This window comes from Capra hircus, chromosome 28 (genome assembly GCF_001704415.2).
Source record: "Capra hircus breed San Clemente chromosome 28, ASM170441v1, whole genome shotgun sequence".
In the NCBI taxonomy this organism is placed as follows: Eukaryota; Metazoa; Chordata; class Mammalia; order Artiodactyla; family Bovidae; genus Capra; species Capra hircus.
The window spans coordinates 19,438,912-19,465,983 of NC_030835.1; the positions used below are offsets into that span (position 1 = coordinate 19,438,912).

General features: G+C 53.0%; 1 protein-coding gene across 10 annotated transcripts in view; it reads right to left on the reverse strand.

Annotated features, from left to right (window-relative positions):
- COL13A1 (collagen type XIII alpha 1 chain) overlaps positions 1 to 27,072 on the reverse strand; it is a 153,781-nt gene that overhangs the window by 23,302 nt on the left and 103,407 nt on the right. For 6 of the 10 annotated variants that reach the window (XM_018042560.1, XM_018042564.1, XM_018042563.1 and 3 more), the window contains 14 exons: positions 19,074 to 19,118; positions 17,552 to 17,578; positions 14,423 to 14,476; positions 13,355 to 13,441; positions 12,510 to 12,563; positions 11,344 to 11,388; positions 10,901 to 10,969; positions 9,595 to 9,618; positions 8,100 to 8,162; positions 6,966 to 7,010; positions 6,441 to 6,593; positions 5,806 to 5,904; positions 4,432 to 4,476; positions 649 to 690 (listed from right to left, as the gene is read on the reverse strand). In XM_018042560.1, the coding sequence (XP_017898049.1) occupies positions 649 to 690; positions 4,432 to 4,476; positions 5,806 to 5,904; positions 6,441 to 6,593; positions 6,966 to 7,010; positions 8,100 to 8,162; positions 9,595 to 9,618; positions 10,901 to 10,969; positions 11,344 to 11,388; positions 12,510 to 12,563; positions 13,355 to 13,441; positions 14,423 to 14,476; positions 17,552 to 17,578; positions 19,074 to 19,118 (852 nt within the window). The remainder of the gene's footprint in view (positions 1 to 648; positions 691 to 4,431; positions 4,477 to 5,805; positions 5,905 to 6,440; positions 6,594 to 6,965; positions 7,011 to 8,099; positions 8,163 to 9,594; positions 9,619 to 10,900; positions 10,970 to 11,343; positions 11,389 to 12,509; positions 12,564 to 13,354; positions 13,442 to 14,422; positions 14,477 to 17,551; positions 17,579 to 19,073; positions 19,119 to 27,072) is intronic. The other 4 variants (XM_018042567.1, XM_018042566.1, XM_018042565.1 and 1 more) reach the window with 2 other exon arrangements.

Below are 27,072 nucleotides of genomic sequence, written 5' to 3' on the forward strand. Positions count from 1 at the left end.
TACAAAGTGCTTAGCATAATATCAGGCACATCGTAAGTTTAAATAAATGTTGGTGACTGCCATTATTGCTATTGCTACTACTTGTACCAGTGGCAATGGGGTGACCCATCCTCATGGGGACTGTGAACCCCACAGAGGCAGGGACCAGCATCTATTGATCCAGGGGGAGGTTAGGGATCCTTTAGGTATAATGCAGAGGGGTCCCTTTAAAGGTGCCTTGTCATCTGTAACTATGAAAGGGCCAACCTAGTGGAGTCCGTTTTAAATGGGTCACTTTCTATTTTAATCCTGCTGGCTGGTTAGTCAGAATAGAAGGAGAAGAACAGAAGTCTGATAGCAAAGGAACGGAGTGACTCTGACTTTTGCGAGGAAGGACCAGACCCCGTGACCAGACCTCGGGGCTGTCAAGCCCGTCAGCTCTTTCCAGGAAACCAGGCAATGCTCAGGCTCCTTGATGTCACAGAGATGATGCCTGTTTAAGGTGGGAGGGAAGAGGAGCATGGAGGGGGCACGTGGATGTGAAAATCCCTCTGTGGAAATAGATGATAGCTGACCTAAGGCTGAGGCTAAGCCCAGTGACTGCCATGGAGAGGGGACATTAGGCCTAGTCACAGTGGACTAAAACACAGAAAAGCCCTCTAAACTTACCGGAGGTCCAGGAGGCCCCTCTGGCCCTGGTGGCCCAGGAACCTGGAAGCCAAAGGGAAATGATTAGCTCACCCCGTTATATTCTCAGTGGCCCTGCCTTTGCCATAGTCTGGGGTCCGGCTGGAGTCGTAAGGGGGAAGACAGAACTACCAGCACACGGCCTCCCAAACGAAGGCTTAGAACAGGCCAGAAACTCCTAAACTCATTTCCCTACACAATGTTGGAAAAAACCCTAACGCCTCAAAATGTCTATTCTTCTAGACGTTTTTGAAAAACCGGAAAATCTGGCAGCCCCAGGCTCTTGTTCTTCAGTTCAGTTTAGTTCAGTCACTCAGTCATGTCCAATTCTTTGCTACCCCATGGACTGCAGCACACCAGGCCTCCCTGTCCATCACCAACTCCCGAAGTTTACTCAAACTCCTGTCCATTGAGTCAGTGATGCCATCCAGCCATCTCATCCTCTGCCATCCCCTTCTCCTCCCGCTTTCAATCTTTCCCAGCATCAGGGTTTTTTCCAATGAGTCAGTTCTTCACATCAGGTGGCCCAGGTATTATAGTTTCAGCTTTAGCATCTGTCCTTCCAATGAATATTCAGGGCTGATCTCCATTAGGATTGGCTGGTTGGATCTCCTTGCAGTCCAAGGGACTCTCAAGAGTCTTCTCCAACACCACAGTGCAAAAGCATCAATTCTTCGGTGCTCAGCTTTCTTTATAGTCCAACTCTCACATCCATACATGACCACTGGAAAACCAAAGCCTTGACTAGACGGGCCTTTTTTTGACAAAGTAATGTCTCTGCTTTTTAATATGCTAGGTTGGTCATAACTTTTCTTCCGAGAAGTAAGCATCTTTTAATTTTATGGCTGCAGTCACCACCTGCAGTGATTTTGGAGCCCCCCAAAATAAAGCCAGCTACTGTTTTCACTGTTTCCCCATCTATCTGTCATGAAGTGATGGGACCAGATGCCATGATCTTAGTTTTCTGAATGTTGAGCTTTAAGCCAACTTTTTCACTCTCCTCTTTCACTTTCATCAAGAGGCTCTTTAGTTCTTCGCTTTCTGCCATAAGGGTGGTGTCATCTGCATATCTGAGGTTATTGATATTTTTCCCAGCAACCTTGATTCCAGCTTGTGCCTCCTCCAGCCCAGCGTTTCTCATGATGTGCTCTGCATATAAGTTAAATAAGCAGGGTGACATCATACAGCCTTGACGTACTTTTTTCCTTATTTGGAATCAGTCTGTTGTTTCATGTCTAACTGTTGCTTCCTGCCCTGCATACAGATTTCTCAAGAGGCAGGTTAGGTGGTCTGGTATTCCCATCTCTTGAAGAATTTTCCATAGTTTGTGGTGATCCACGCAGTCAAAGGCTTTGGCATAGTCAATAAAGCAGAAATAGATGTTTTTCTGGAACTTTCTTGCTTTTTCAATAATCTAGCAGATGTTGGCAATTTGATCTCTGGTTCCTCTAAAACCAGCTTGAACATCTGGAAGTTCACGGTTCACGTACTGTTGAACCTGTTCCTGTTCTTGCCTGGCAACAATTACCTGAAGCTCAAGGAGAGCTTTCCCCACTGGGTGGGGCTTCAGTCCTTCGGTTTACCCTAGTCCTCACCACTCCTTATTGCTTTTTGCTAAAGCTTTTTTTTTGGCTGTACTATGCAGCATGCGGGGTCTCCCTGACTAGGGAGTACCCCTGTGCCCCCACACTGCAAGTGCAGAGTCTTAGCCACTGCACCACCAGGGAGGTCCCTCTCTATTGTTTTGAACCCAGACCTTTTGCAGTCATTTGTTTCATGCTTGGTCCTGGCTGGCATTTGAGTTTGAGACCTTTAGCTTAAAGAAACAGAGATTGGTTATCTGGAATGGAAGGAGACTGAGATGCTTCTCAAGTATATTCCTCAAGCTCCCCAGGTTGGTAACAGACAGGAGGGGGAATATGGGTCTCTATTTCCTTTGAAGGTAGGTTAAAGTAGAAGAGATTTGGACTGGAGAGTGAAGATGAAGGAACCCTGGGAGGTCTTCCTCTCAGAGGAGGATGCTGTGACGGGCAGATTCTGTCTCTGGTGAAGATGGACATCCATCGTCCACGGTCTGGGAGGAGACCTGCCTGCCCTTTTCTGAGTGGGTCCCCCCACTTCAGCTTCTGGACTCTCCTTGGATACCTCGCCTTTCCAGGGACAGAATCCCCTGGAGTGTGGCCAGCATGGGGACCCTCTGCCAGGTGACCACAAAGGAAGCCCCTGAACTTGGCAGACAGGGAACTCCTGTTGTCCCCTGGCCATGTGGAGTTTTTAGCTTCACGATACTATAGTCACCTTGTAGGGAATGCAATCTTTGCAAACTCTACCTTCTTAAAAAAAATGTTTACTACTTTTTTTTTTCTTAGTATAAACAAGTAAATCATATATCCTGATGGGAGTAGAGTTTACACAAATCATGCATATATTAAAATTCATAGACCTGAAAAGTCAATTTTATTATGTGATCATTTAAAATGTTAACATTTTTAAAGGAATACAAATTCATTAACATAGTAAATTAAAGAGAATGTATACCTATGGCTGATTCATGTTGAGGTTTGACAGTAAACAACAAAATTCTGTAAAGCAATTATCTTTCAGTTAAAAAATAAATTAATTGAAGAAGAGAATTGAAAGAAAGAAAATGCATAAATATCTCTGAGTAATGCTAATATTTTGCTTTATTTTTTTCTACACTCTTTTGATACATAAAATGTATTTGAATGTGTATCTATACTTATGATGATAATATATATATATATATATATTCAGCTCTTTCACTGAATGGAATAAAAATGATTTCCTACTAGTCAGAGCTTGGAGCAGGGCTTGGCATAAGAAAAACTCTCCAACATGGGGACTATTATTACCATTAGTATTGTTGTGGTAAGTTATTTAATCATTTCCTCCTTGTTAGAAATGCAGGCTGTTTCCAATTTGTACTTTAAATACATCTGGAAGGAACATTTTTGCATATTATGTGTTTCCTGAATTTCAGAGCATTTCCTTAGGAGGCTATCCAAATAAATAACACACGTGTTCTATAATCAAGTCTGGGTTACTAAATGCTGACGGGGCTTGGTGACATTGAAGGGTGACTGAGGAGACTTCTCTGGGGACTGAGAAGGTTTGGGGGTCTCTCTCTGCAGTGGTGTTGGGGTGGTGCAGGCTCTCCCAACAAATAGCCTCTCCCTCACGCATCCTTGATTTCTCTTGCTTTCCTGGCTCTCTCCTTGAGCCCGATCCCCTCCTGTCTTATGAGAAGGTGGCTTCCAACCTGACTGCTTCTCACTCCACAGTTCTCTCCTTTCCCCTTCACCACCACACTTCTCATACGAATACTGTCTCTCCCTGGAAACCTTACCTCTGAAGCTTCTGGGCAAACTCCTACAGACGCTGCCCCAAAGACCCATCCGCTGGGGTGCTCACCCGCCTCCCCGAGCTGCTGCCATTCTAGTGCCCACAGGTGGAGACTGCTTGCTGCGCAGGGGCGGTCTGCTTATCTCCTGTCTCCAGGCTCTAGCGCTGGGAACGGAGTGTGGCAGGCGCCATGTGAATGCCGCTGAGGGACCTGATCAGTGGAGCGAACTTCACAACGATCCTGAAATGCTCAGGAAATCTGGTTTCCTGCCCTCTTCCTCTGCCAGGCGGTTGTGAGTTTCATTCTAGAGCACGGCAATGCTGTGCCCACTGGAGGCTGTGGCACGATGAGGTCCCTGTCACAGTCCCCGTGACACAAGCCGCAGAGCAGGCACAACCTACCTCCATTCCTGGGTCACCCTTCTCCCCTGGTTCTCCTTTCTCTCCCTGTGGACAGAAAACAACATGGCATGGATGCCAGCACTCCGGGGAGTCCGGGATAGTCACCCTCAAATCTGTGACAAACCAGACAAGGACTAGGACTAGGCTGTGTCTAGGTGTCTGCAAGGATCGCCTGGGAAGCTATGGGGGGTAACTGGCCTGAGGATGAAGACCGGGACAGGGAGCCTGTGATCACTGGCTTCCTGAATCTGAGGTTCTATTAACAGCGCATGGGAGGAGAGGCTGATATTCTGCATGGATCCTATAGGGTAGAGACCCTAGCATAGACCTGGGACTTGTCTCTAACCAACAGAATACAGCCTGTGGCAAAGGTGATGGTCTGTCTCTCTTGTGATTATGTTATAAGCTTAGGTACAAATTATACAGATGTTACACAACTGATAGGTTAAGACTGTGTTACAAGTATGTCTCTCTCACACACACATACACACACCCCTCTGTCTTGCTTGCGTGCACTGAGACACTCCTGCTGGCCTTGGCCTTGAAGAAGCAGGCTACTGTAATGTGCTCTGCCTACTATGAGAAAGGCTGTGTGGTCGGGAACCATAGGTGACCTGTAGGAGCTGAGGGACTCAGTCCTACTATAGAAAGGACTGAGTTATGCCAGCGGCAGTGAGCTCAGCAGAGGACCCCAGCGCTAAACGGGAATGCAGCTGATGGCAACCTGACTGCAGCCTCGAGAAGCGCTGGGCGGAGGCCCCGTGCCTGGACTCCCGACCCAGGGACACTGCCATAACACGTGTACTGTTTTAAGCCACTGAATTTGTGGTGGCCTGCTATGCAGCTACCGAAAGCAAATACGGCTCCAGAAGCAGAGCCAGGCCCACAGTGTGTTGATGGGGGACCCTCACACCACATAGGGAGCACTCCCTCCAGTTTGGAGGGGATATGTCAGGAAGCCACCAGCTGCCTGCCTGTCCCAGCTGAGTGGGCAGTCAGTGGCCTCCGAGGGCCCCTGCACTGGGTCAGAGGTGGGACTGGTTGACCTCTGAGGTTCTTTCTACTTCTAAGAAGAGAATTCCTCCAAGTTCAAGGTTCTGGCAACTTTGCACTCTGTTGGCCCCTGGAGAGGGAGGCCATCATGTTGTGAGCAGAGGGAGCTGGAACCCCTGTTGACACCCATCTGCCCCTCAGGGAGCAGCTGCTCATTCAGAGGACCCTCCCGTCCCCAGGCTGGGATGGCAGATGAGGTCGGTGCAGCCTCATCACACCAGGCACCTGCTAGGCAGGTGACCGCAGTCAGGGCACCCGACTTGCTTGCCCTCGTCAGCAGAGGTCTGCTGGCAACTGTGATGCTCAGTCCCCTCGCCTTACTATAAATCCTGGGAGCCCGATTGGGCCAGGAAGTCCAGTTGCTCCGGCTCTCCCTTGGTCACCTGGTTCTCCTTTCTCCCCAGTTGGGCCGTCTAGACCCTACGGATTGACAAAGATCTCTGTTAATCAAGGGCTAGGCCATCACACTGAGGTCTACGGACAAGCTGCGGCCTGTACGTGGGACCCCCTTCTCCCAAAAGCAGATGTCTAGGGTGCCGTCTATTTCTCAGATGGAAGCCGTGAGGCCCAAAGAACGTTCCTAGGTCAAACCTAGCTGGCCTGGGCAAGGTCCCTTGTTTGTACCTCTCCTGGGTCTAGGGCTTCTGTATGCTATCCCAAGAGACAGTTTTACACCCACAACCTTATCTTCCCAACAACCCAGTGAGGTATCCAGGGATGGTATTATCCCCATTTTACAGATGAGGCAACAGAGGCTCTGCCAGGCTCAGTGACTTTGCTGCGAATGGGAGCTGACAGAGCAGGACTCAGGTCTCTTGAGGCAGGAAACTAGCTTTCATAAAGTAAGGCTGGAGGCGAAAGCAGGCAAGCCCCTGTCCCCGGCTCCCGACCCTGGCCTCCAGCTGCACCGGGCACAGCACACAGCTGTATCATGCTAGGCGGGCCCTGGCGCTCACCGGTGGTCCTGGCTGCCCCGTCTCCCCTCTCTCCCCCTTCTCTCCTGGGCTCCCCGGGAGGCCGTCTTCTCCCTTCATTCCTGCAGGCCCAGGCTTTCCTGGGGGGCCTTGGGGACCAGGAGGGCCCACATCTCCTGGTTTGCCTCGAGGTCCCTCGAGAAAAGATCAACAACATGTATTTAGATACACTCATGGAGGATCGAGGGGAAGAACATGAAAGAATGGGGTGTGGGGGCCCCAAAGGACTTGGCTCTTTGGTGCTTTATTGGACCAGGCAGAGAGTCTGTGCAGCTGCCTGTGTGAATCTGAGGGGCCTTGGCCACCAGCCCTGGCCCATCCCAGCGTGGGTCTGCCTGGCTCCTCCTGGGGCCAGCAGTGGGGATCAGGGGGCTTCTGCAGGTGGGTCCCCCCTCCCCTCTCCTCCCTTCCCCACAAGGTGTGCACCCAGGCTCCTTCCAGAGCCTTCTGCACCCTCACCACCAGGGCAAAGACAATCTTTAGAGGTTTGTCTGGGCGTGTCCTTACCTTTTCCCCATCAAGTCCGGGAGGGCCTGGCAGTCCAATCTCCCCCTGCAGCCAGAACAACCCAAGGTCACTCTCGGACCAGAGAACAGTAACTCTTATTTACATAGCACTTGCTGGGTCAGGTGTCCTCAGCACTCACGTGGAAGGTATGCACTTTCACTGACTGTTTTACAGGTGAGGACCCCAGTGCAGAGTTGTGAGCCCAAGGCCTGTGGTTAATGAACAGTGGATCCCGGTTTGACTCCTGGGTAGGGAAGAGCCAAGATCCCCTGGAGAAGGACAGTCTACCCACTCCAGTATTCTTGGGCTTCCCCCACGGCTCAGATGGTAAAGAATCCGCCTGCTATGTGGGAGACCTGGATTCAATCCCTGGGTTGGGAAGATCGCCTGGAGAAGGGCATGGCAACCCACTCCAGGATTCTTGCCTGGAGAGTCCCCATGGACAGAGGAGCCTGGCGGGCTACAGTCCCTGGGGTCGCGCAGAGTCAGACACGACTGAGTGACTAAGCACAGCACAGCAAATAACCAGCTGTACCACCAAAGCAAGCTGAGAGGGAAGACCGGTGAATTCCTCCTGGCAGATCAGGTAAGGCTTCGGGGAGGAGGTGGCAGCCTTCGAGGTGGGATTGAAATATAAGGACTTTGAATGGTACAGGAGACAAGAAGGGACTTCAGGGCAGAAGGCCTCATGAGTAGAGGGCAGAAGGACAAATGAGCTTGGCTTTCTGAGAAAACCCGCAGGGATGAGGGCAGAGGACAAAAGGAAGCAGGAATGGAGGGAGAGGTGAGACTGGGGAGGGGCTCAAGTGCTACGTGCTATGATGGCGGGCTGGGTCCCTGCTGTGGGTCCAGCTAGGGTGCGAGCTTGTCTAGACCCAGGCCTCACCGTAACAGAGGGGCCTGTTAATTACAGGAGCCTGAGACAGACGGTGAGGGGAGAACGGCAGAGTTGAGGGTGTGGGAGGGATGGAGGGCAGGCAACGCCTTGGAGCTTGGGGAGAATTACAGGCTGGAGTGGGGTGGTGGCCCTGGGAACATGAGAAAGACACAGATGGGGCAGCCGGGGGTCCCGTGCTCAGAGACGCATGTGGGGCTTCTGCAGGGTCTGCATCTGCCTGGTCAAGACAGTGTTACCTTCTCGCCTGGGATCCCTGGAGCTCCGGGTGGGCCGATCTGCCCAGGAAGACCAGGGGGCCCCTAGGAAAGGAAAGAGAGACTCGTGGGAGAACTTTACAACTGAGGAGGGATGGCCTGTCTCCAGGGAGGTGTATGTGGAGGCTGATTATTTCCAAACATTTCATCAGCAGTTGGAACACTTTTTTTTTTGCAAAGAAAATAACAAGGAGATCCTAGAGTGTAAGGCAGTTAAGCTCTGAGTGTGTTTAGGCTAAAGACAGGGGTGGGGATCCTACAGCCACACCTATCAGCCTCTTCCTCCCCTTTCCTCTATACCCTGGGGAATCCCTGGGTTCCTAGAAGACAAATCTGACCTTCCCTGACAGTGATTGGGCAACAATCCAAATGTCCATCAGCAGGTGAGTGTCTGGAATACTATACAGCAGTGAAAAAGAACCAAGCACGGCCCAGGCCATGCCAGAAAAGAAACTCTGACACGTGACGCAGAGCGAAAGAAGCTGGATGCGGAGGCTGACATACTGATTGACTCCATTCATAAGAAACTCCAGAACTGAAGACAGATCTAAGCTGTGGTGACAGAAAGCACATCAGTGGGGTAAGTGTGGGATTGAGTCTTGAGTCTCATGAAGGAATTTTCTGGAGTGATTGAGGTGGTGGATACAAGGCTATATACATTTGTCAAAACTCAACAAATTCTACACCTAAAGTGGGTACATTTTATTGTATGTACAGTTAATTCAAGGTTGATCTTAAAAATTAAAAAATTTTTCCATGAAAGTTTTGTTTCAAATAGCTATTTCAAATAATATATTTTAATGTTTCCAAATGAAGCTCACTGATTCTAGAACCATTTGGTTAATACCAATCTCTGGGTTTGAGGCATCATATGACCAGTGCTTAATTCTGGATTTGTATCATCTCTAAGTGTGTTCTCTGGCATATGGCCACTAAAAAATATTGAATGACAAAATATGAGTAGTTTGAGAACTTCTTGATCTCTCCTCTTTCCTCTGACTTGGAAGTTAAAGCAGGTGGTGATTGTTTTAACTGCAGATATTCACTGAGGGCCTATCACTGGTGGGCACCCAGGCAGGATCCAGGCTTAGAATACACCGGTTTTCCAGATGCAAATAATGAAGTTGATTTTTAGAAAAGGTGGAGGACTGCTACTGATTTCTTAGGATTATACTTTATTAGTGAAAGGTTGGGTAAAAGGAGAAACATGGAAATATCTTCCTCCACACCACTACTTTTTCGATGCCGCTGCAGAGAGAACCAGCATTTATCCTTTGACAAGAGCACCCTGCTGAGCTGGTGAAGAGCCACTCTAGATGACAGCTATGATCCTGCTCAGGCTCAGGCCAGTCCCTGCCTCAGCACAGCAGGGTCTACCCTAATCTTCTGGAGGGGAGACCTCCAGGCTTGGCTTTCAGGTTGCCCACTCCCAGCCCTCAGCCCAGCACCTGGGGGGAATCAAGGGATGAGGACTCACCATCAAGGCCAGTGTCCGGATCTCCTAAAAATCAACATCACATGATCAGTTGAGCAAATCAAGAGCCACCTGGAAGGTCCCTCAAAACAGTCCTGAAGTGTGGGTGCTGGGCCCCTTGAAGGAGCACCACAGAGGTAGACCCTCTCGGGGATTCTGTGTCTCTCAGACTTACTCCACCCTCACCTCTCCCAGAGGGTCGTAATCACTGAACAGAGAACACCCCACGAGCACCAAATGCTGTCTACAACAGACTCAGACAAGCCTTAAAGGGAATTGCAAACTGTCCCTTTACCAGAGAGGGAAGAAAGAAGCGTGTCTTCCTTCTAATCACTGACCAGGACCCTCCCTTCATCTTCCCCCTTCTTCTAAGACCCAGATTTAAGGCTTTGATGTACCTCCCTTTAAACACAGTAGAACAAAACACGGAGCTACTTGGAAATAAATTAGAGGCACAATTGTTGGCATTTAAAAAAATCTGTACACCTTGAAAATGGATTCACATAGGTACAAGGATTCCTTTAAAGGAGTGGTTCTCAGTCTGGGGTGATTTTGTCCCCCGGGTGACATTCGGCAGTTTGCAGAGACATACTTTGTTTTTTACAGCTGGGAGGCAATGACATAGGTGCCATCTATTGGAATCTAGTGGGTAGAGACCCGGAATGCTGCTGAACATCCTCTGGCACACGGGACAGCCTTCCCACAACCCAGATCAACCAGCCCCAAATGTCACTACACCCCACTTTTTTACAAAAAATTTTTATGGCATGAGGGATCTTAGTTCCCCAACCAAGGATTGAACCCAGGCTCCCTGCAGTAGAAGCATGGAGTCTCAAGCACTGGATCACCAGGGAAGTCCCAAGAACCCCACTTTTAAAGGAGGGAGCCGTATGAACCTGGACTATTACACGGACACAAAGGTAGATGGGTCACAGGAAGACAAGTGCTGCCAAGTGAAGGGGGAGTTTGTGTGCCAGAGAAATGGGAGTCTCAGAACCACAAGTGGGCCAGCACCCCACAGGTGCCAGGATGCTCCACTTACGGCTCTCGGTGACCCAGAGCACCCCACAGGTGCCAGGATGCTCCACTTACGGCTCTCGGTGACCCAGAGCTGGGCCACTTGGATTTCAAAGAGGGAGCTGTGTGCCTGGGGGATGCCGAAGGAGAGAAGACAAGGGAGCTCCTTGGAAGCTCTGCCTAGTGGCCAGGCCTTGGAGGGTTAGAGGCTCAGATCTCCCAGCAGGCCTGGGGCCCAGCTCCAAGGACCACGAGGAACCCCTGATCTCCGTCTCTGGGTGGCCCCGCTTACCTGGAGAGCCTCGTTGATGTTGCCGTTGTAGTCCACCATCTCTCCTTTCCCAGTTTCGCCCTTGGAGCCCTAGGAGACAAATGACACCTGTACCCAGGGTCTGGGCCAGCGGGGACCTCAGGACAGGCACCTCCTGTTCCTGCCAAAGGGGATCAGAGCCGATGCTGGCTGCACAGGTGGATCCAGAGCCACTGGCGGTGGCTCCCGGGGCTCCAGACACGCTCAGAGGATGCTCCGGGAATCCAGAACCAGTGGAGAACCCTAGACTAGACAGACCTGGGGGACGCTGAATCTGACTGTGGCTGCAATGTCAGACATCCTAGCCAGACAACCCAGCCGGCCAGACTGCTCTTCCCGGAGAGCCCCAGATGAGCCACTTCACACCATGGCCCCAGGGAGCTGGGCTGGGCTGCCCTGATTCTCTGGATGAGAGATGCACGTACCTTGGGGCCAGTAGGTCCCTGTTCTCCAGCTGCTCCAGGCTCCCCCTGTTGCAGGACAAAATTGAAGTGAAATGGGCATAAAGTGGCTACAGAGAACCTGATGTCCCCAGATGGTCTGTGTTGGGTCCCTGGAGGTGCCGGGAGGCTCAGCTCAGCCCAGGCCAGGAGGGTGCAGGGCGCCAGGTGCAGGGTCCACCCCTTGGGAAGCGCCTCCACCAGCCCGCATGCCTCTCTCCCTCTGAGCTCCCTCCAGCTTCACACACTGGAAGGTCTTATTTCTGTCCTGTGTTAGCTGTTGGTGATTCTATCCTTGTTTGTCTGGGCACCTCTCTTTAGTCCCCTAAGTCAGCCACCTCCTTGGGAGCAGAGACCAGACCCTCTGCCCCTCTGTTCCCATCGTGCTCAAGGAGCAAGGGTTCAGAAACTTTTTGCCAATTGCCTGGGTGGTCGCCAATCGCAGTGGAGAGCCCCGGCGGTTCCTGTCTGCTGGTGGAAGACCCAAACTGTGGGAGGAAACGCGGGGGGCCAGGGTGAGGGATTAGAAATACCCTGCCTCCTGGAGCAGGTTGGGTGGGGGAGGATATGTACTTGTTGGAAACAGGACAGAACCGTGGGAAATAAATGAAAGGTGGTATAAATTGTGAAAAGCAAAGCACAGTTCCATACTTGATCTGGGAAAATGTGAACACAGCTTTAAAAATGAAGACAGAAAGTAAAAATAAAGGGAAAACAAACCCTTTAATATAACTCAACTTCTGCTGACCCCTCAGTTGGTCAGCTCAGGGAGCGTCACCTCCAAATAGCAGCCGGCACCTCCCCGCACCCACAGTCTTAGAGTGCCCACAGCAACACCATGCTGACCTGTCCACAGGAGGAGCTGGAGAGAATGGAGCCCGCCTTTACCAGCGGTTAGAAAATAGCAGATGCAGGGGCTCTGGGCCACTGCATTCCCCAGGCCCAGCGTTTCGCACCCGGGCCTGCCTGTGCCTGGCCAGCATCTCAGAGGCTTCCCCAAAGCCCAAGGTGGCCACAAGAGATGGCAGGCAGGAGTCACGGCTGTCAGCCCTGTGCCTGGGGGCCTGGTGGCAGCGACGGCCGAGACTCTCTCCCTCTGAGCTCCCAAGCTGACCCTCATCCTGCAGCTCTTAGATCGGGGCCCTCTGTACCTTGTCTCCTTGCCGTCCTGGGGGGCCTGCCTGGCCATCTGCTCCAGCTTCCCCCTGGGCAACAGGAGAGAGATGGGATGAGGACACGCAGGGGGCAAGAGACGGTCTGGCTGTTCATGTTGTAGCAAGTGTCTCTGGGCTCTATCTCTTTGCCTGGTTATCTCCTAACTCCCCCGATTCCACCTGTCTGACTTCCCCACCCTTGGGCCCTGCCCAGGCCCACCTCCTCCAAGCAGCCCTCCTGATCTATTCCTTTCTCTCTCTGAGTTCTGTGCTGCCAGGCCCTCCTCAGTTCTTAGTTAACACACATGTGTCCAGCTTGTTGAGGCCCCTAACTATGGACCCTCATCAACTTCCGGCTGTAGGAGGCAGGTCATTTTGGAGCCTGGAACACTTGCTCACCTCACCAGGTCCTGCCTGGGAGGCAGAGGTGAGTGAGAAGGGCCTAAGCATGTGGGGAGGGGGCCCCAGGAGGCCTAGGACCGGAGAAGCAGGGAGAGACAGGAGTCTCTGTGGCCGATTCAGAGTCCAGGCTATGGGCCTTTCTGATTATCCAAAGACCTGGCAGCCACTGGTCCTTGACTCAGCTACATCAGAGCCATTTGAGTCAATGGCTCCTACTTCCAACTGCCCCAGATAGGGCATGTCTTTTGGAGGGTCAAGGTCACAGCTTGGAAATAGGAGCTCGGTCCCAGGAGCTCAGACCTTTTTAGAATCCACTGGAACAACCACACAGAGGAGGAGAGAAGGCAAGGTGCCCAGGATACAGAGTCCCCCAGATGGACTAGGGATAAGGACCACAGGCCAACACCTGACTTGAGCACTGATCCCAGGGAAAGACTCACCTTTGGCCCTGGGGGTCCAGGAAGCCCTGGGGGACCGGGTTCCCCTCGGCCTCCTCCAATGGAGTTTCCAGCATCACCTTTTTCCCCCTGGGGGTGGAAGGTAGAGTTCCCATCACTAACTTTGCGGGAGGTGGTTGGTCCCTGTCTTTCCTCCCCTCATAGCTCAAAGGACTGAAGACAGCAGCCTGCCCCTCAGTCTGTGCTGAATGTTGGGGAACCGTGGGCTCCAGCATGGCTGGGGACCAGAGGCTTTGAGAAGCCTGGCTATGGGATGTGAGGAGAGAATGGAGCTGGTGACTCAAGCGGAACAGGTGCAAGCCAGAACAAGATCCCCGCAGGACCAGAATTGAGGTTTCTCAAAGTGTGTTTCAGGGAACACTCCCTCAGCAGGTTGGGAATATTCAGACTGTGACAAAGAGGGGTCTGGTGGCCAAACAATGTCGGAAAGGCAAAATGAAATGAAGCTTTCCAGGCTCCTTCACCACGGGGTGCCAGGAGCCTCTTGGACAGGCCAAGGTGCTCATGACTCTCTGAGGAGCCTGCTTTATTTATTAAAAAATTTTTTATTGGCATATGGTTGACTTGGGTTGGTTTCAGGTGTACAGTAAAGAGAATCAGTTATACATACATACATATGTACATATATCCACTCTTTTTCAGATTCTTTTCCCATATAGCCCATTACAGAGTATTGAGTAGAATTCTGAGGGTACTATTGTATAGAGCCAAACTTATTTGACTTCTTTTTTTTTTTTTAATGGAATGTCTGTGGAGCTTGCATACTGTAGACTACACTTTCAGACCTGGTGGAGAGAAATCAGACCAAGTCATAGCTAGTAAATTCTTTGAATTTGGGGCTTTTTGGGGACAGTCAGGACCTCCCATGTGGTACCCCATGCTTCTGTCCCCCAAAACAGAATCTGGCTGTGTTCCACCTGCTTTTCCCCAATCTGGGAGGGACCCCTGTAATGCTGGGGCCCGTGTGAATGTGCAGGGTGGGAAATGTGGGTGGGGATGGATGCTGGACCTCTACACAGAACCCACCATTCAGAGCTGGTTGCTACCCACCTTCTGCCCCAAGAGGCCGAGTGGCCCTGGGGACCCCACAGCCCCCTTTTCACCCTGTGGAGGAAATGCAGACAGTTTGGGTTAGGAACTATTTCTCTAGTCTGTTGGCGAAGGGACCAGCCCTCCAACGTAGGGTCTTAACTTTCTTTTCTCCTGCCTCCCTGCCCTTACCTGGGCTGTTCTCTGAAGGACTCACTTCCTGCTGGACCCTATCAGGGACCTGACTCCTTCCTTGGGACACTTCCCATTGGTATCATTGTCCTCCCAGTCCTGTGTGGGCAGGGCCCTTGGCATTTATGGAGGGAGAGGAACCAACAGCATTGAGTTCCTTTGGGGGGTCTCCTAGGGAGACGTGAGCCATTCAGAATGCAAATATTTGGCGTTACTTTTTAAAAACTGCTTTGCTGTTTTTTATGTTTGTAACATCTAGCAATTAGATGCTCCTGGTCTCTAGGGAGAGCTTTCTGCACACCTCCCCCCTGCCTCTAGGGAGGACTAAACCCATCATACCGGCACTTCTCCTTTGGAGGAATATTTTGAGAAGTGTGCCTCAGGTTGAATTGTGTCCTATGAAATTCATATGCTGGAGTCCTAACTCCAGGTATTTCAGAATGTGACCTTACTTGGCAATTGGACCACTAGAGATGTAATTAGCTAAATTATGAGGTCACCCTGGAGTCAGGTGGGCCCCTAATCCAGTAAGATTGGTGTCCTTATAAAGAAAAGGGAACTTTGGACACAGACATGCATATGGAGAGAACACCACGTGAAGACGAAGGCAGAGACTGGGGTGATGCTTCAACAAGCCGAGGAAGACCAGGAACGCCAGCAAGCTCCCAGGAACCAGGAGAGAGGCACGGGACACCCCGCAGAAGGGTGTCCAACCCTGCTGACACCTGATCTCGGACTTCCGGCCTCAGCACTGCGGGCCAGTCAATGTCTGCTGCCGAAGCCACCCAGTCAGTGGTCCCGTGTTAGGGCAGCCCTAGCAAACAAGCAAAAGTCGCTCGGTTGTGTCCGACTCTTTGTGACCCCAAGGACTATACCGTCCACGGAATTCTCCAGGCCAAAATATTGGAGTGGGTAGCCGTTCCCTTCTCTGGGGGATCTTCCCAACCCAGGGATCGAACCCAGGTCTCCCACACCGCATGTGGATCCTTTACCAGCTGAGCCACCAGGGAAGCCCAAGAACACTGGAGTGGGTAGCTGTTCCCTTCTCCAGGGGATCTTCCTGACCCAGGGATCGAACCGGGGTCTCCTGTGTTGCAGGCGGATTCTTTACCAGCTGAGCTACCAGGGAAGCCCAGTAAACAAGTACCCTTCTCTATTCTACCACCAAAGAATACTTTTTCTTGCCCGTGACTTATGTCCCAGAGCCCCGCTCTCATTGCAGAGAGGAAGGGTCTCTGTGACTGTGGACGACGCCCTCAGTGAGGCACCCAGCTCTCCTGATGCTCCTCCTTCTGTGTCACAGACTTCACTTGGATTCACAGCGTCCTGTATCAGGAGGGCCCCACGAGAGTGCCCCTCCAGGCCAGCGTGAGAAGCTCCACTTGCTCTAGCCTGTTGGTGGTTCTCATATGTAATAATACACACTGAGGGCCCTGCGCTCATAATTCACTCGGATGGCTCAACGAACTTTTCAGCGGCCAACACAAACGGTGCCGCACCGGGTCTTTAGCAGTCATCCCCTTGCCACCTGCCCTGGGGCAGAAAGAGTGAATGACAGGAGGAGGGCATGGCACCCCACTCCAGTGTTCTTGCCTGGAGAATCCCCAGGGACAGAGGAGCCTGGCGGGCTGCAGTCCATGGGGTTGCAAAGAGCTGGACATGGCTGAGCTACTAAGCACACACACGCGGGAGGCGAGGAGGGCCAGGTAAAAGCCCCAGTGATGAGAGGGACATGAATCCTAAGGCCCCAGCTCGCTCTGCAGTGCCTGAGGCTTTAGCAGGGGCATACCCCTGTCTGAGGCAGGGGTGGTCTAAGGGGAAGGGTGTGGGGCTGCTCTGCTGAGGTCCTGGGGGATGGGAGCAGGGGCAGGGAGGACCTCCCTTCCTTCTGCTGGGCTTTCCTCTGGGGTATCCAGTGGCTTTCAGGGAGAAAGGCTGTGCCCTCGAGTGTGAATTTCCGAAGATTTGCAGGCCATCCTGGCCAGCACTCCCTTCTTCCTGGAGACACATGCACCCTCCTCACACTGCAAGCAGCCTGACAACCATGGGGGCGGGGGGTGGGAACGGCGGGGGGACCAGGAGAGGCCGGGATGAAGGGAGCACACACTCAGAGACACAGTATCCTACCCTCTGCCCCCTCTTTCCCGGCAAACCTGGGGGCCCCGGCTTCCCTGTTGCTCCTGGGTCTCCCTTTGGGGTAAGAAGAAAAAGTCACTGATAAGAGGATGGGATGGGAGTGGTGAGGGGTACAAGGGGCAGTAATCATAGACGAGTGTTTCCAGAATACCTGCCCCCTAAGAGGCACCTCTTAAAAAAAGATTGTCCTCATCAGAAAGTTTGAAAATGCTGCAGAAGTTACTTTGTTTTTCTTTAGTCACTCAGTCGTGTCCGACTCTTTGCGACCTCATGGACTGCAGCATGCCAGACTACCCTATCCTTCACTATCTCTCGGAATTTGCTCAAATTCATGTCCATTGAGTCAGTGATGTTATCTAACCATCTCATTCTCTGCGGCCCCCAAAAGAGTTTCCCAGTGTATATTTAGCACAGTAAAGGCTCTGAGAAGGCCTGCAGGAAAGAAGCCTGTGTAATAGTTTCAAGGTCCATTATTTCTCAAATGTCTTTGACCATGGAAACTTTTCTCATGTTATACCTCTTATTGGACTGGATGAGAGACAGATCCCTGTGGGTGTAGGGGACCATGTCACCGCCCGCTGCAGCTGGTGGGAATGTAAACCAGACAGTTGCCCGGGACAGGATCCAGGGAGGGGGACGCGAGGCGTCTGCAGCGCATTCTTGACAAGCAAGCCCCTCCGGGGTGGGCTCTCCTCTGCTCAGTCAGGTCCCCAGCTCTGGATCAGCCTCAAGGGACCAGGAGCAAAACAACAGCAGCCCATCCCACCTCCACCCCACGCCTGATGCTCCGGGCTGCCCGGAACATTTCCTCTGTATCAGTACCTTGGCTCCTGGGATCCCAGGTTCACCCTGTGTGGGAGGAAAGAAGACTCTGGTAAAGAATGGGAGAGAGCCAGATGAGAGAGGCCAGGAGCAGAGAAGTGAAGGCATTTGGGGGCAGAAGTGTCCGGTCAGCGCAGGGCTTTCCTCTGCCTCAGACTCGGGCCCCGCCTGGACTATTCCGTATTCTTCCCCGAGGTGAGACGGTGGCAGGTGAGAGGCAGGCGGCCCAGGAGGAGGGAGAGGAAGGAAGGGGCATTTGCTTTGGATGCCGTGTCCCTGTAAATGACCTGGAGGAGATCCACATAGATAATTTCTGCTTCGGGAGTGTTCCTGCCCACCGGCTGAATTCTGGAGAGTAAAGCAGAGCACTAGACTCCTTTCACGTTGGCAGGCTGGTGGGACCTTCAGCTGAGACTGGTAAACCTTTGCCAGTTGCTTGCACGGCTTAGTTAACATCTGTTGTTCAAGCTGAGCATCTGGCATACATATTGCTTTAAGGGCAATGGTTCTGAATTCTGTCTGCTCCTGCCTTGGTCCAGTGGCCACCCACTGAGCCCCTGAAACCCCAACTCTCTCCACCCCTCCCATCATGCCCCTCAGGTCTTGAGTTTCAAGGCCCACTGACCTTCATCCTGGCCACAGTGGTTCCAGGAGCCCCCTGGCAGAGAGAAGGAAAGGCATGGGGACTTTCTCACCTGGGAGAGGGGTGCGGTGCACAGAAGAGGTGGCCAGCCTCCTCTTGGAGAGACATGAGACATGGAGACTTTGGGCTGCCGCTCAGGTATACAGGGAAGGGGGTTGCTGAGCTCATGGCCTGAGAAAGACCCTCTGCGCTCAGCCAGGCTCCCTGGGCTTCTAGACCCTCCTGGGAGACTCAGAGGGCATCATGGCAGGCAGTCCCTGGCTGGGCTAGATGAGGGGCGCTCCTGGGTGGAGTTGGGGGGGATACGAGAGGAGGAGATGGAGGAGAAAGTGGGGGAAGGAGAGCCACAGGGAAGTGAACAACAGCAGGTGGCTGAGTTTACTAAGCTTGCTGGCCCCTGAGGCTGCCTGTAGGGCTCTCCTTAAGGGAGCCCTCTAGTTCTAAGTCCCAGTGGACTAGGGAGCAGCTGGGAGTGAACCCCGCTTCCTTATCAGCTCCAGACCACCAACTTTGAGGTAAATAAGCTGCCAAGCACAGCACTTAGTAAATTTCAAGTGAATGTCATTTTTAGGGGATCCTGATTCCCACATGGGTCTCAGGACTGCAGCCAGAGCTGAGGGTACCTGAGAAGTTCTTTTTATGACCCACTGATCCCCAGGAGGAGGCCTGGCCATGCTAGGAGGCTGCTGGTGAGTGATGGTTCATGGGCTGAAAAGGAACACCCCTGCCTGAACAATAGGCCAGGCAGCAAGGGGAGAGGATGAGGAGAAATGTGCACCCCATCTCTGTTTTTATGGGAGGATAGGATGCAGAAGGAGGAGGCGCCAGAAGGGAGCACTACAGCTGCGGGAGCTGCTGGGCAGGGGGCGTGCTGCATACCTTTGCTCCGTGTTTGCCCGGCATCCCTGGCATGCCCCGTTCTCCCTGCAGGAAGAGACAAGAGAAACAATGAGAAGAGGACCAGACTCAGGGCCCAAGGGCTCGGCTCTGAAGCATGGCCTTCGAGGATGTCAGCGAGAGGGGTTGCTCCGGAAGCTTGGAATAACCGTTCAAATCATGTCTGCCAGGGATGGCTTCACCCCATCCTCTTTGGGCCAGGTCTCGAAATTCTGCAAAAGGCCCAGAAATCTTAGCTTCCGATGCAGGAGCCCTCCCTCATCTCGACCCCACCAGGACCCCTGAGCCACAGGCAGGGGTGATGGAGCTGGACTCAGAAGCGACGGCAACAGGCAAGATTGTGCCCCAGGCACTAAATTCTGGAAAATCCCTCTTGTGGGAAAGAGCCGAGAAAGGCTCAGCCATTTATTGCGCTTGTGTCTGGCACTGAGTGAAGCCGTCACATCCATCCTCTCTTCAATCTCTAGGCATCCCCTCCAGTCAGTGTAGGAACGGATGTTATTTCTGTCCCACAGGTGAGCTCTAGAAGGCCAGGTACGATAGTCAAGGTCACGCAGAGCAGAGATTTGAACACAGGTCTTTTATCTGCCAAAGCCCAGGTACCCATTTCTCTCAGCCAACCCCATGCATCAGATGCTTCTATCGCTTGGCAACCCCAAGCATCCGTTGCTTCCATTAAACCCCTTCTGCAGGCCAAAAGCAGGGCAAAGCCCTATATTCTGGAGGGTCCTCAGGTCTGTGCCCCATAGGAGTGAGGGGTCAGTGCTCAACCCAGGACTGTCTTTACAACCTCTGGCACCAGAGAGAGAGGCTGAGCCCGGCTGGCCTGTGACCACAGTTCTGCTCTATGGCCAGCAGAGGGCGCCACAGGACGTCATCAGAATTCTGGTAACTCGCCACAGCGCATAAGCTGAAGTCCCCAGTTTCCATTCCAAACAATTCAACTGGATTGACTCAGCCCAGAGGGACACCAGACAGAGTTCCCTGGGGTGGTGGTGGGTGCAGGTGGGAGGTCAGCTTGCACAGCCCTGACTACTCAGAGATCTCCCGTTTGAACCCCGTTCCTTCTCTTCCCATCTTTCTGACAGCTTTCCTCCAATGCATCTGCCCTCACCTTTCCCACCTCCAGTAACAGAGCTGAGCTGGGTGTCTGTGTGATCTCGGATAACTTACTTTCTCTCTCTGGCTTCAGGATCCTGCAAAGTGAGGACTAGACACCTCCTACTCACTTCTGCTCCTGGGAGGACCAAGCCGAGGAGCTGACTCTGGGTGTGTTGGCAGCCCCAGAACAAGGTTCTGTGGGGGAAGGGATGTTAGCTCTGGGCAAAACTGTGGTTCTACAAGGGGCTCAGTGGGTCTCCTCCTGCCCCAAAGGACAGCCTGGGATGCCTCATCAGGGGAGGAGGCTGGGGTCTGCCCACGCTCCATCCCTGGGTTTCTGTCCCCAGTCTCCGCACGCGCTGTGCAGATCAAAACCTGGAGTGAGGGTGTCTGATGTAATCAGGGTTGTCTTCAGACCCTAAAGGTTTGTCTGTGAAGATACAACCGCACTCTCCAGGGAAATCTGGGCCCCTTGGAGGAGGCAGTCTCCTCGTTAGGATGGCTGACCTTTTGCCCCTCCCCTCCCTCTGGGTCAAGTCTCTTAATTCTGCAAGTGACCCAGACTCCCTTGATCCCCATCTCAGGGCCTCCCTCACCCCCCACCCCTCTGCTGGGCAGGAAGCCAGGGTGCCCCTGGCTGACCCCACCCTGCGGGCTCATTCCAGTCTCATCAGTCTCCTTCCCCGGGGCTTGTCTCCGGGGTCTCAGCCCAGCCTGACCTCTGAACCAGGGTCTGGACTCAGCTTGCACCAGAAAACACTGATTCTGGACGATGAGATTGGTGAGAGCAGGCTGAGAGTCATTATCAAGGACTCCAGGGTGGCTGTGAGCAAGAGCATCCGTTTGCAGGGGTGATGGGGGCTGCGGAGTTGGGGGTGTTTCCGGGGCCATTGCTAAAGGGAGGACAGTGACACGCGTGTGTTCACAGAGCTTTTCCTTGTGATGTGTCTTTGTAAGAGCACACTTAGAGGCTCCTTCATTCCCATTTTCCTACATGAAAGTATTTTGTTTGTTTGGTTAAAAGGTTTAACTTTGGAATTGTGCTGATTTTAGATCCACTAACTCACGAACATCTTAGTTGGGGAGAGAGCTCTCATAGTTTGCCAAAACCCGAGGGCCCCAATTTACCTCCTGCACCTCTTGTCCTCCGAGCAGGGAGCCTGGGGGGCTGCGGAAGTGGGTGCTCCAAGCATTACAGAGGGTCTTGCCCCAGATGCCCGGAGCATGGGTGGTGGCTGATGCTGTGGAGCCAGGCCTGCAAAAGGCTGGCTCTTTTAACCTTGGTTCCCTGAACCAAGGATGCTGGATGGCTGGCCTACAAGGGGTGGATTCTGGTCTTGGTGGCTAAGAAAGTGCTGGGTGAGTTCACGTGGGTAGTCAGGGGACTGCCCTGAATGACCCTGAAGGCCATCCCAGCCACCACTTTTAGGATGCCACTGACTCCTGCTGCCCCTGCCTGGAGCGCCTGCCAAGCATCAATAGGTTCTGTATTCTGGTTCTGTTTCCAGGTGGGAGGAACCATCCTTTGCCGAGATGATGGGATGGAAGCAAACTCCTTGGAGCACAAACCAGTCGTGTTCTGCTCTCTTAATTGGTGATTTACTGTTTGTTGAACAAACAGGGCAGGGACTTGGCAAAGGAGGCAAGAGGTGGGGGGCTTCCAGGTCAGTTCCCCAGCCGAGCAAAGGTCAGGCCAGAGAAGCAGGGGGAGACAACGGACCTCCCTAACGTGAGGCTCCTGCTGCGGGTTGTGGGGGGGCTGCTGAGCCAGAGCAGCTCCACACAGACGCTTTGTTCTCTGCAGGAGAGAAGTGTGGGGAGTGGAGGACTGAGGGGAGGCCAGCAGGTGACTCAGGCCTTAATTCTGGACCAGGGCCCTTTCCTGGGCTGGAAAAGCTGGGTGAGGAGAGCTACTGTCCTTCTCTTCCCTGAAGAGTTCCCAGGGCTCCCTTCCAGGAGAAGGGCAGCTCGGCTCCCTCTTCTCACCCTCACCGAGCCAGCTCCAGACTGGAGAGCCTTGGGGCCACGGAAACGCCAGGTCGTCCGGTAATTAGGACCGGCAGGAAGTGATCCAGGGAATTACCGGGGTCAGGCGCCCCATCGAAGGCCAGGGCTTTGGAAGGGCGGCTGGGTTGTAATCTCGATTTGAGATCGGTTGATTTTGTAGTTAGTTCCAAAAAGAAAAGTCAGCTCTAATTAATCTGGGGACTTGGGAGTGCAGGAGAAACAGGGGGCAGAGAGCACAGGCTGGGGGCTGCAGGCAGGCGGAGCAGGAGGGCTGTCAGCCCCCACGAGGCCTCAGATGTGGGGCCCATGTCTCAGCTCCCTGATCTGCTTTAATTGAAATGGCCTGGATGCCCCCCCAGGAATTCCTGGCTTTGAAAGCAAGTGCTGTCCCCCCTCTGCCTCTACAGCTCCCTCTGCAGGGCATGCTCTGCTGCACGGCAGCATGGCATGGAGCCTAGGGCTGCCCAGGTCCTCTGGGAGTCAGGGGATGCAGCGAAGTTTTAGGAGGTCTCTCCGCTGGGGTGCACAGCTCAGACAGCCTTCTCCTAGCTTTACTGGAGGTCGCAGGACCAGGTCAGCTCCCTGGGGAAGCATTCGGGTAGAATCAGTGCCAGTGGGCAAAGCACTCCCCTTCTTTGGTTCTTTGAATAAAATACACCAAGTACCCCCAAGTTCTCTGCCTTAGATGTTCACAGAGAGCCTGGGAGACTTGGAGGAGGGCCTGAATCCAGCCACAACCTTCTCACAAGAAGGAAAACAGGCCAGCTCCCTCCTTCTTTCCTTTTAGTGGAGGAGATGGGAGTACGCAGTGGTGGTGGGATACTGGAAATTATGGGTCCCCTGGGCTCATAAAACCCAGGTAGTAAAGTCATCCAGAACAAGACTTAGGGGCCAGAAAGACGTGGCTTCACTGCTTTGTAGCTGTGGCCCTAGGGGGATTCACCTCTGTGAACCTCGGTTTGCTCATCTGTAAACTAGGGATAGAGGATCTGATGAGATGATGCAAGCAAAGTGCCCCTATACAGCCTGGCACAAAGAGGCCCAGAAAGGTAGATATAATAATTCTAGTTATCATTCTTCAGAAGTGTGTCCACCCACGTGATCCTTTGCTCTGACTGGCAGGTCAGAATGATCCTGCCCTTTTGTAGAAGAACTAAGGTAGGGTGAGCAGACGGGCCGGGTGGGTGCCCTTCTGCTCCTCACACCCTCACTCAGTACCCTAGCCAGCCGACCACAGGGCCCATTGGATCTCCTTCCCTGGGAGTCCCTCTTTCCGGGGAGCCCCACAGCCTCCAGGAGGTGTGACCTCAGTTACAAGCTGAGTAAACACGAGGTTCTCACATCCTGCCTGCACTGGTCTGAAGACGCACAGCCCGGAGCTGGCAGGATGGCAATGTGTGGTCAGCTCTGGTCCTTCATGCAAACCCCAAGGCTTAACACCCAGACCACCACATGTGTCAAAGGCACCCCCCTACTGCCAAGATGGACGGGCCAGTTCTGACGTGCTTGGAGATAAGCTCTCATCAGGTTTTGTGATCCATACACAGTCTGACAATACTCATCAATCCTCTTGAAAGAGAGCCAAGATTGCGATGCTTTAAACACATTTTGCGTCTTGCAACTCATTTAAAGTAGATTGGTGCCATAAATTTGGATCAAATAGGTACCACATGGGCGCACAACAATGCTCCCAGTGTCTAGGCCACGGGGCTGGGTGTGAGTGGGGCTGCGGCAGCACACGGCCCGCCGGCTACACTGGGCTGTGATCTCCAGGAGCCGGTGGAGACGCTGCCCTGCCGGCCTTGGCCGGCCTTAGAGAGGGTGCCAGGCTGGGACCAGCTGCAGGGGAGGGTGGTGGTGGTAGCGGTGGTGGATGGAATTGATCAACAGCAAACTTCACAGGACCAGAAGCGCCTTTGCTGAGAGTTACATTCCATCCCTTCCTGAAAGAAAGGCCTCCCTGCATGTGTGTCAGTCGCCAGGACAGAGTAATGGAAGCAGATGTGGAGGGTCCATTGTTACCCCGTGGGGCCCCCTCACACCCTGAACACACGGGGCGTCCCGTGGCCTCTGTCCCAGCTCGATGTCCCCACTGGGTGGCACAGGGTGCTGGGGGGGGGTAGCAAACTCTCATCTTCCCAGCATCTGTGACCAAGCTGCCCTTCGTGGGGGTCCCTCCTTCCAGGCCTCTTTCTAGGCAGAGAGCAGAGAGGGGAAGAGAGAAAAGAGATTTTGTGGACAAAAGAAAAGAGCCAGAGAGTTACCCCTCCACATCCCAGAGAAACCACAGGGGAGGGTGGTCTCTGCACAGTTAACTTAGCCTGGGGTGACACCCCGCCTCCCCTGAGCAGACATTTACTTCTGCACTAGGGCGAGAAGACTGGCTCCTGGGTTCAGACTCATGAGACCTAGCTTCCAATCCCAGCATGATTATCACCAGCTGTGTAATGTTGGGGCTTCCCTGGTAGCTCAGACAGTAAAGAATCTGCCTGCAATGCAGGAGACCTGGGTTCAATCCCTGGGTCGGGAAGATCCCCCTGGAGAAGGGAATGGCAACCCACTCCAGTATTCTTGCCTGGAGAATTCCATGGACAGTGGAGCCTGGCAGACTACAGTCCACGGGGCCGCAAAGAGTCAGACACGACTGAGTGACTAACACTTGACTTGTGCAATGCTGGGCAGAGTATTGACCTCTCTGAGCTTCTCATCTCTTGACAGTGGGGATAATGCATCAAATTACTGGGCCAAGATGAGATGAGATGAGTGAGACGGAGCGAAAGGACTTTGGCTGAACCAGAGATGTGAAGTAACTACTGCCCTTGTCCTTGGGCAAGATTCTTCATCCAAGAATTGAAAAATGGGATGAAACACTTTAAGGAGAAAAGTAATATCTCATGGAAAAAGGACTCTTCGTCTAAGAATTCTGATGGAAAGAATACTTCTGCCTGGGTATGGTGATCACTGGGGCTCAGGCAGCGGGAACAGGCACTTGTAGCCTCCTGAGTATCGCCTGACCTAGAGGAATGACCCCCAAGTTCTTGGGGGTGGGCTCTGCTGCTGGCCATCGGTCTCCAGGGCACACCCTCTGGCCTCTGTTGGACTAAGGAGGCTGTGGCTTCAGTGATGACAGGACAAGGGTCCCAGCAGAGGGAGGGCCGGCACAGAGACAAGAGCTCTAGGGCCACTTGGTGGCTCCGGAGCGCTTACTGAGAAGTCTCAAGGACAGGCTGGGAGAAAAGGAGGTGGCAGGAGCCTTCCAGAAACGCAGAGAAGCCGGCAGCCTCACAGCTCCCCCTGGATTCCATGAGAAGAGACTGTTGTGGAAGGGCAGGGGCTGGTCAACAGAGAAAGAAAGTGTGGGGAACATGAGCTGAGCATGAAGGAGCAGGGCCTTCTCAGAACCCCAGGAGACCTAAGAGGGGTGATGCTTCTGACAAGCCCTGGATGTGGATGGAGAAAGGCCTGGACATAGACTCGAGGGGTCTGACTCATAAAGCCAGGGTGGGGTGGGAGGCTGCTCCTCTCCAGGGAGTATGGAGCCAGCTCTGTTCTTAGGAAGCTGCTGCTTCCCTGAGCAGGAAGGGATTTCAATCCAGTGTCCCATCGGATATAGGAGCTTCTCTTAACACATGACAGACCCATAGTTTTCCAGCCTCTCCTTAAATGCCTCTGATGACAGGGAGCTCCCTCCTTCTCAAGGTACCCATCAGTACTTGCTTTATCCTTAGTCAGGCAAAAGAAATACATCTGTGCTTTTTCCAGCAGCCCTGAGCCCCCTCTAGCAGCCCTGAGCCGTCTCTCTCCAGAGCAGGCTTCTCTGGGATCAGACGCTGCCCCTCTGTCAGTAGGACCACACTGGTTTCCTCTGCAAATTCCACACAGTCAGGGCTGAATGACTCCTCCCACAAACTTCACCCAGAATGGCCACAATCATGGAACGAGGCCCTGTACCATCAGGACACCCTGGCCCCAAGCTGACGCCTCTCTATCCTCAGGGCGACAGACCACCCCGGCCAACCTCCTTTCTGAATGGACCAGACTTCCAGTTGGCAGGGGAATGCAGATGCCTGCCATGGTAGGGATGCCAGCCGTGGGCATCCCCATGACCCCAGGGGAAACTGCTGCCCTGAAGTTTCTTCACAGCTTGAAAGAGCTGGTCTGGCTGCTAATGGGAAGGCCGACCCTGCGCTGCACTGGGAGGCAGTGAATTTTGTGAGTCTGCGAGAGTGGATGGAAGCAACCTCGGGGGCTGTAATTTCCACTTCCTGACACAGTACAAACTTCGCAGTTTATGCAGAGCTGATGAAAGACCTCTCGGGTCTTGCCATTTCACCCACCAAGCACCCATAAAACAATGCGGTGAAGGCCCCCGGCGGATTACAGAGCTACAGAGCCTGTGGAATGTGCCTCTCCGGAGCTGATTCCTCCCTTTCCAGAATCCCTCCCCTTCCTCGCCCTGCCTTTCTTTCCTGTTTCTTTTCTTCCTCTGGAAGGCGCCAGAGCCTCCCAGCTGGGGCCTGGAGAGTGGGATGGGCTCTTTATGACACATGGCATCACGGGAAGGGCCGTGACCTGGACTTGAATTCCTGCTTTGCCACTTATGAGCCATTTAGGTTGTACCTCAGTTTCCTCATCTGTTAAATAGGAGAAGAAGAGTACCAGCCTCCTAGGATTAGATATAATGCAGGTCCCATTGAAGGCCAGCCTGGCACACAGGAGACATTCAGTAAGGGGTGTACAGTGTTAAAATTATTGTTACATTATTAAAGTTATTGTAATGACCATCTCTGGGCCTTGGCTCAATTGTTTCCCTGTCTAAAATGCCATTTCCCTTGAAATCTGCTGCTTGAAGGAGCACAGTGGTAGATTAAAG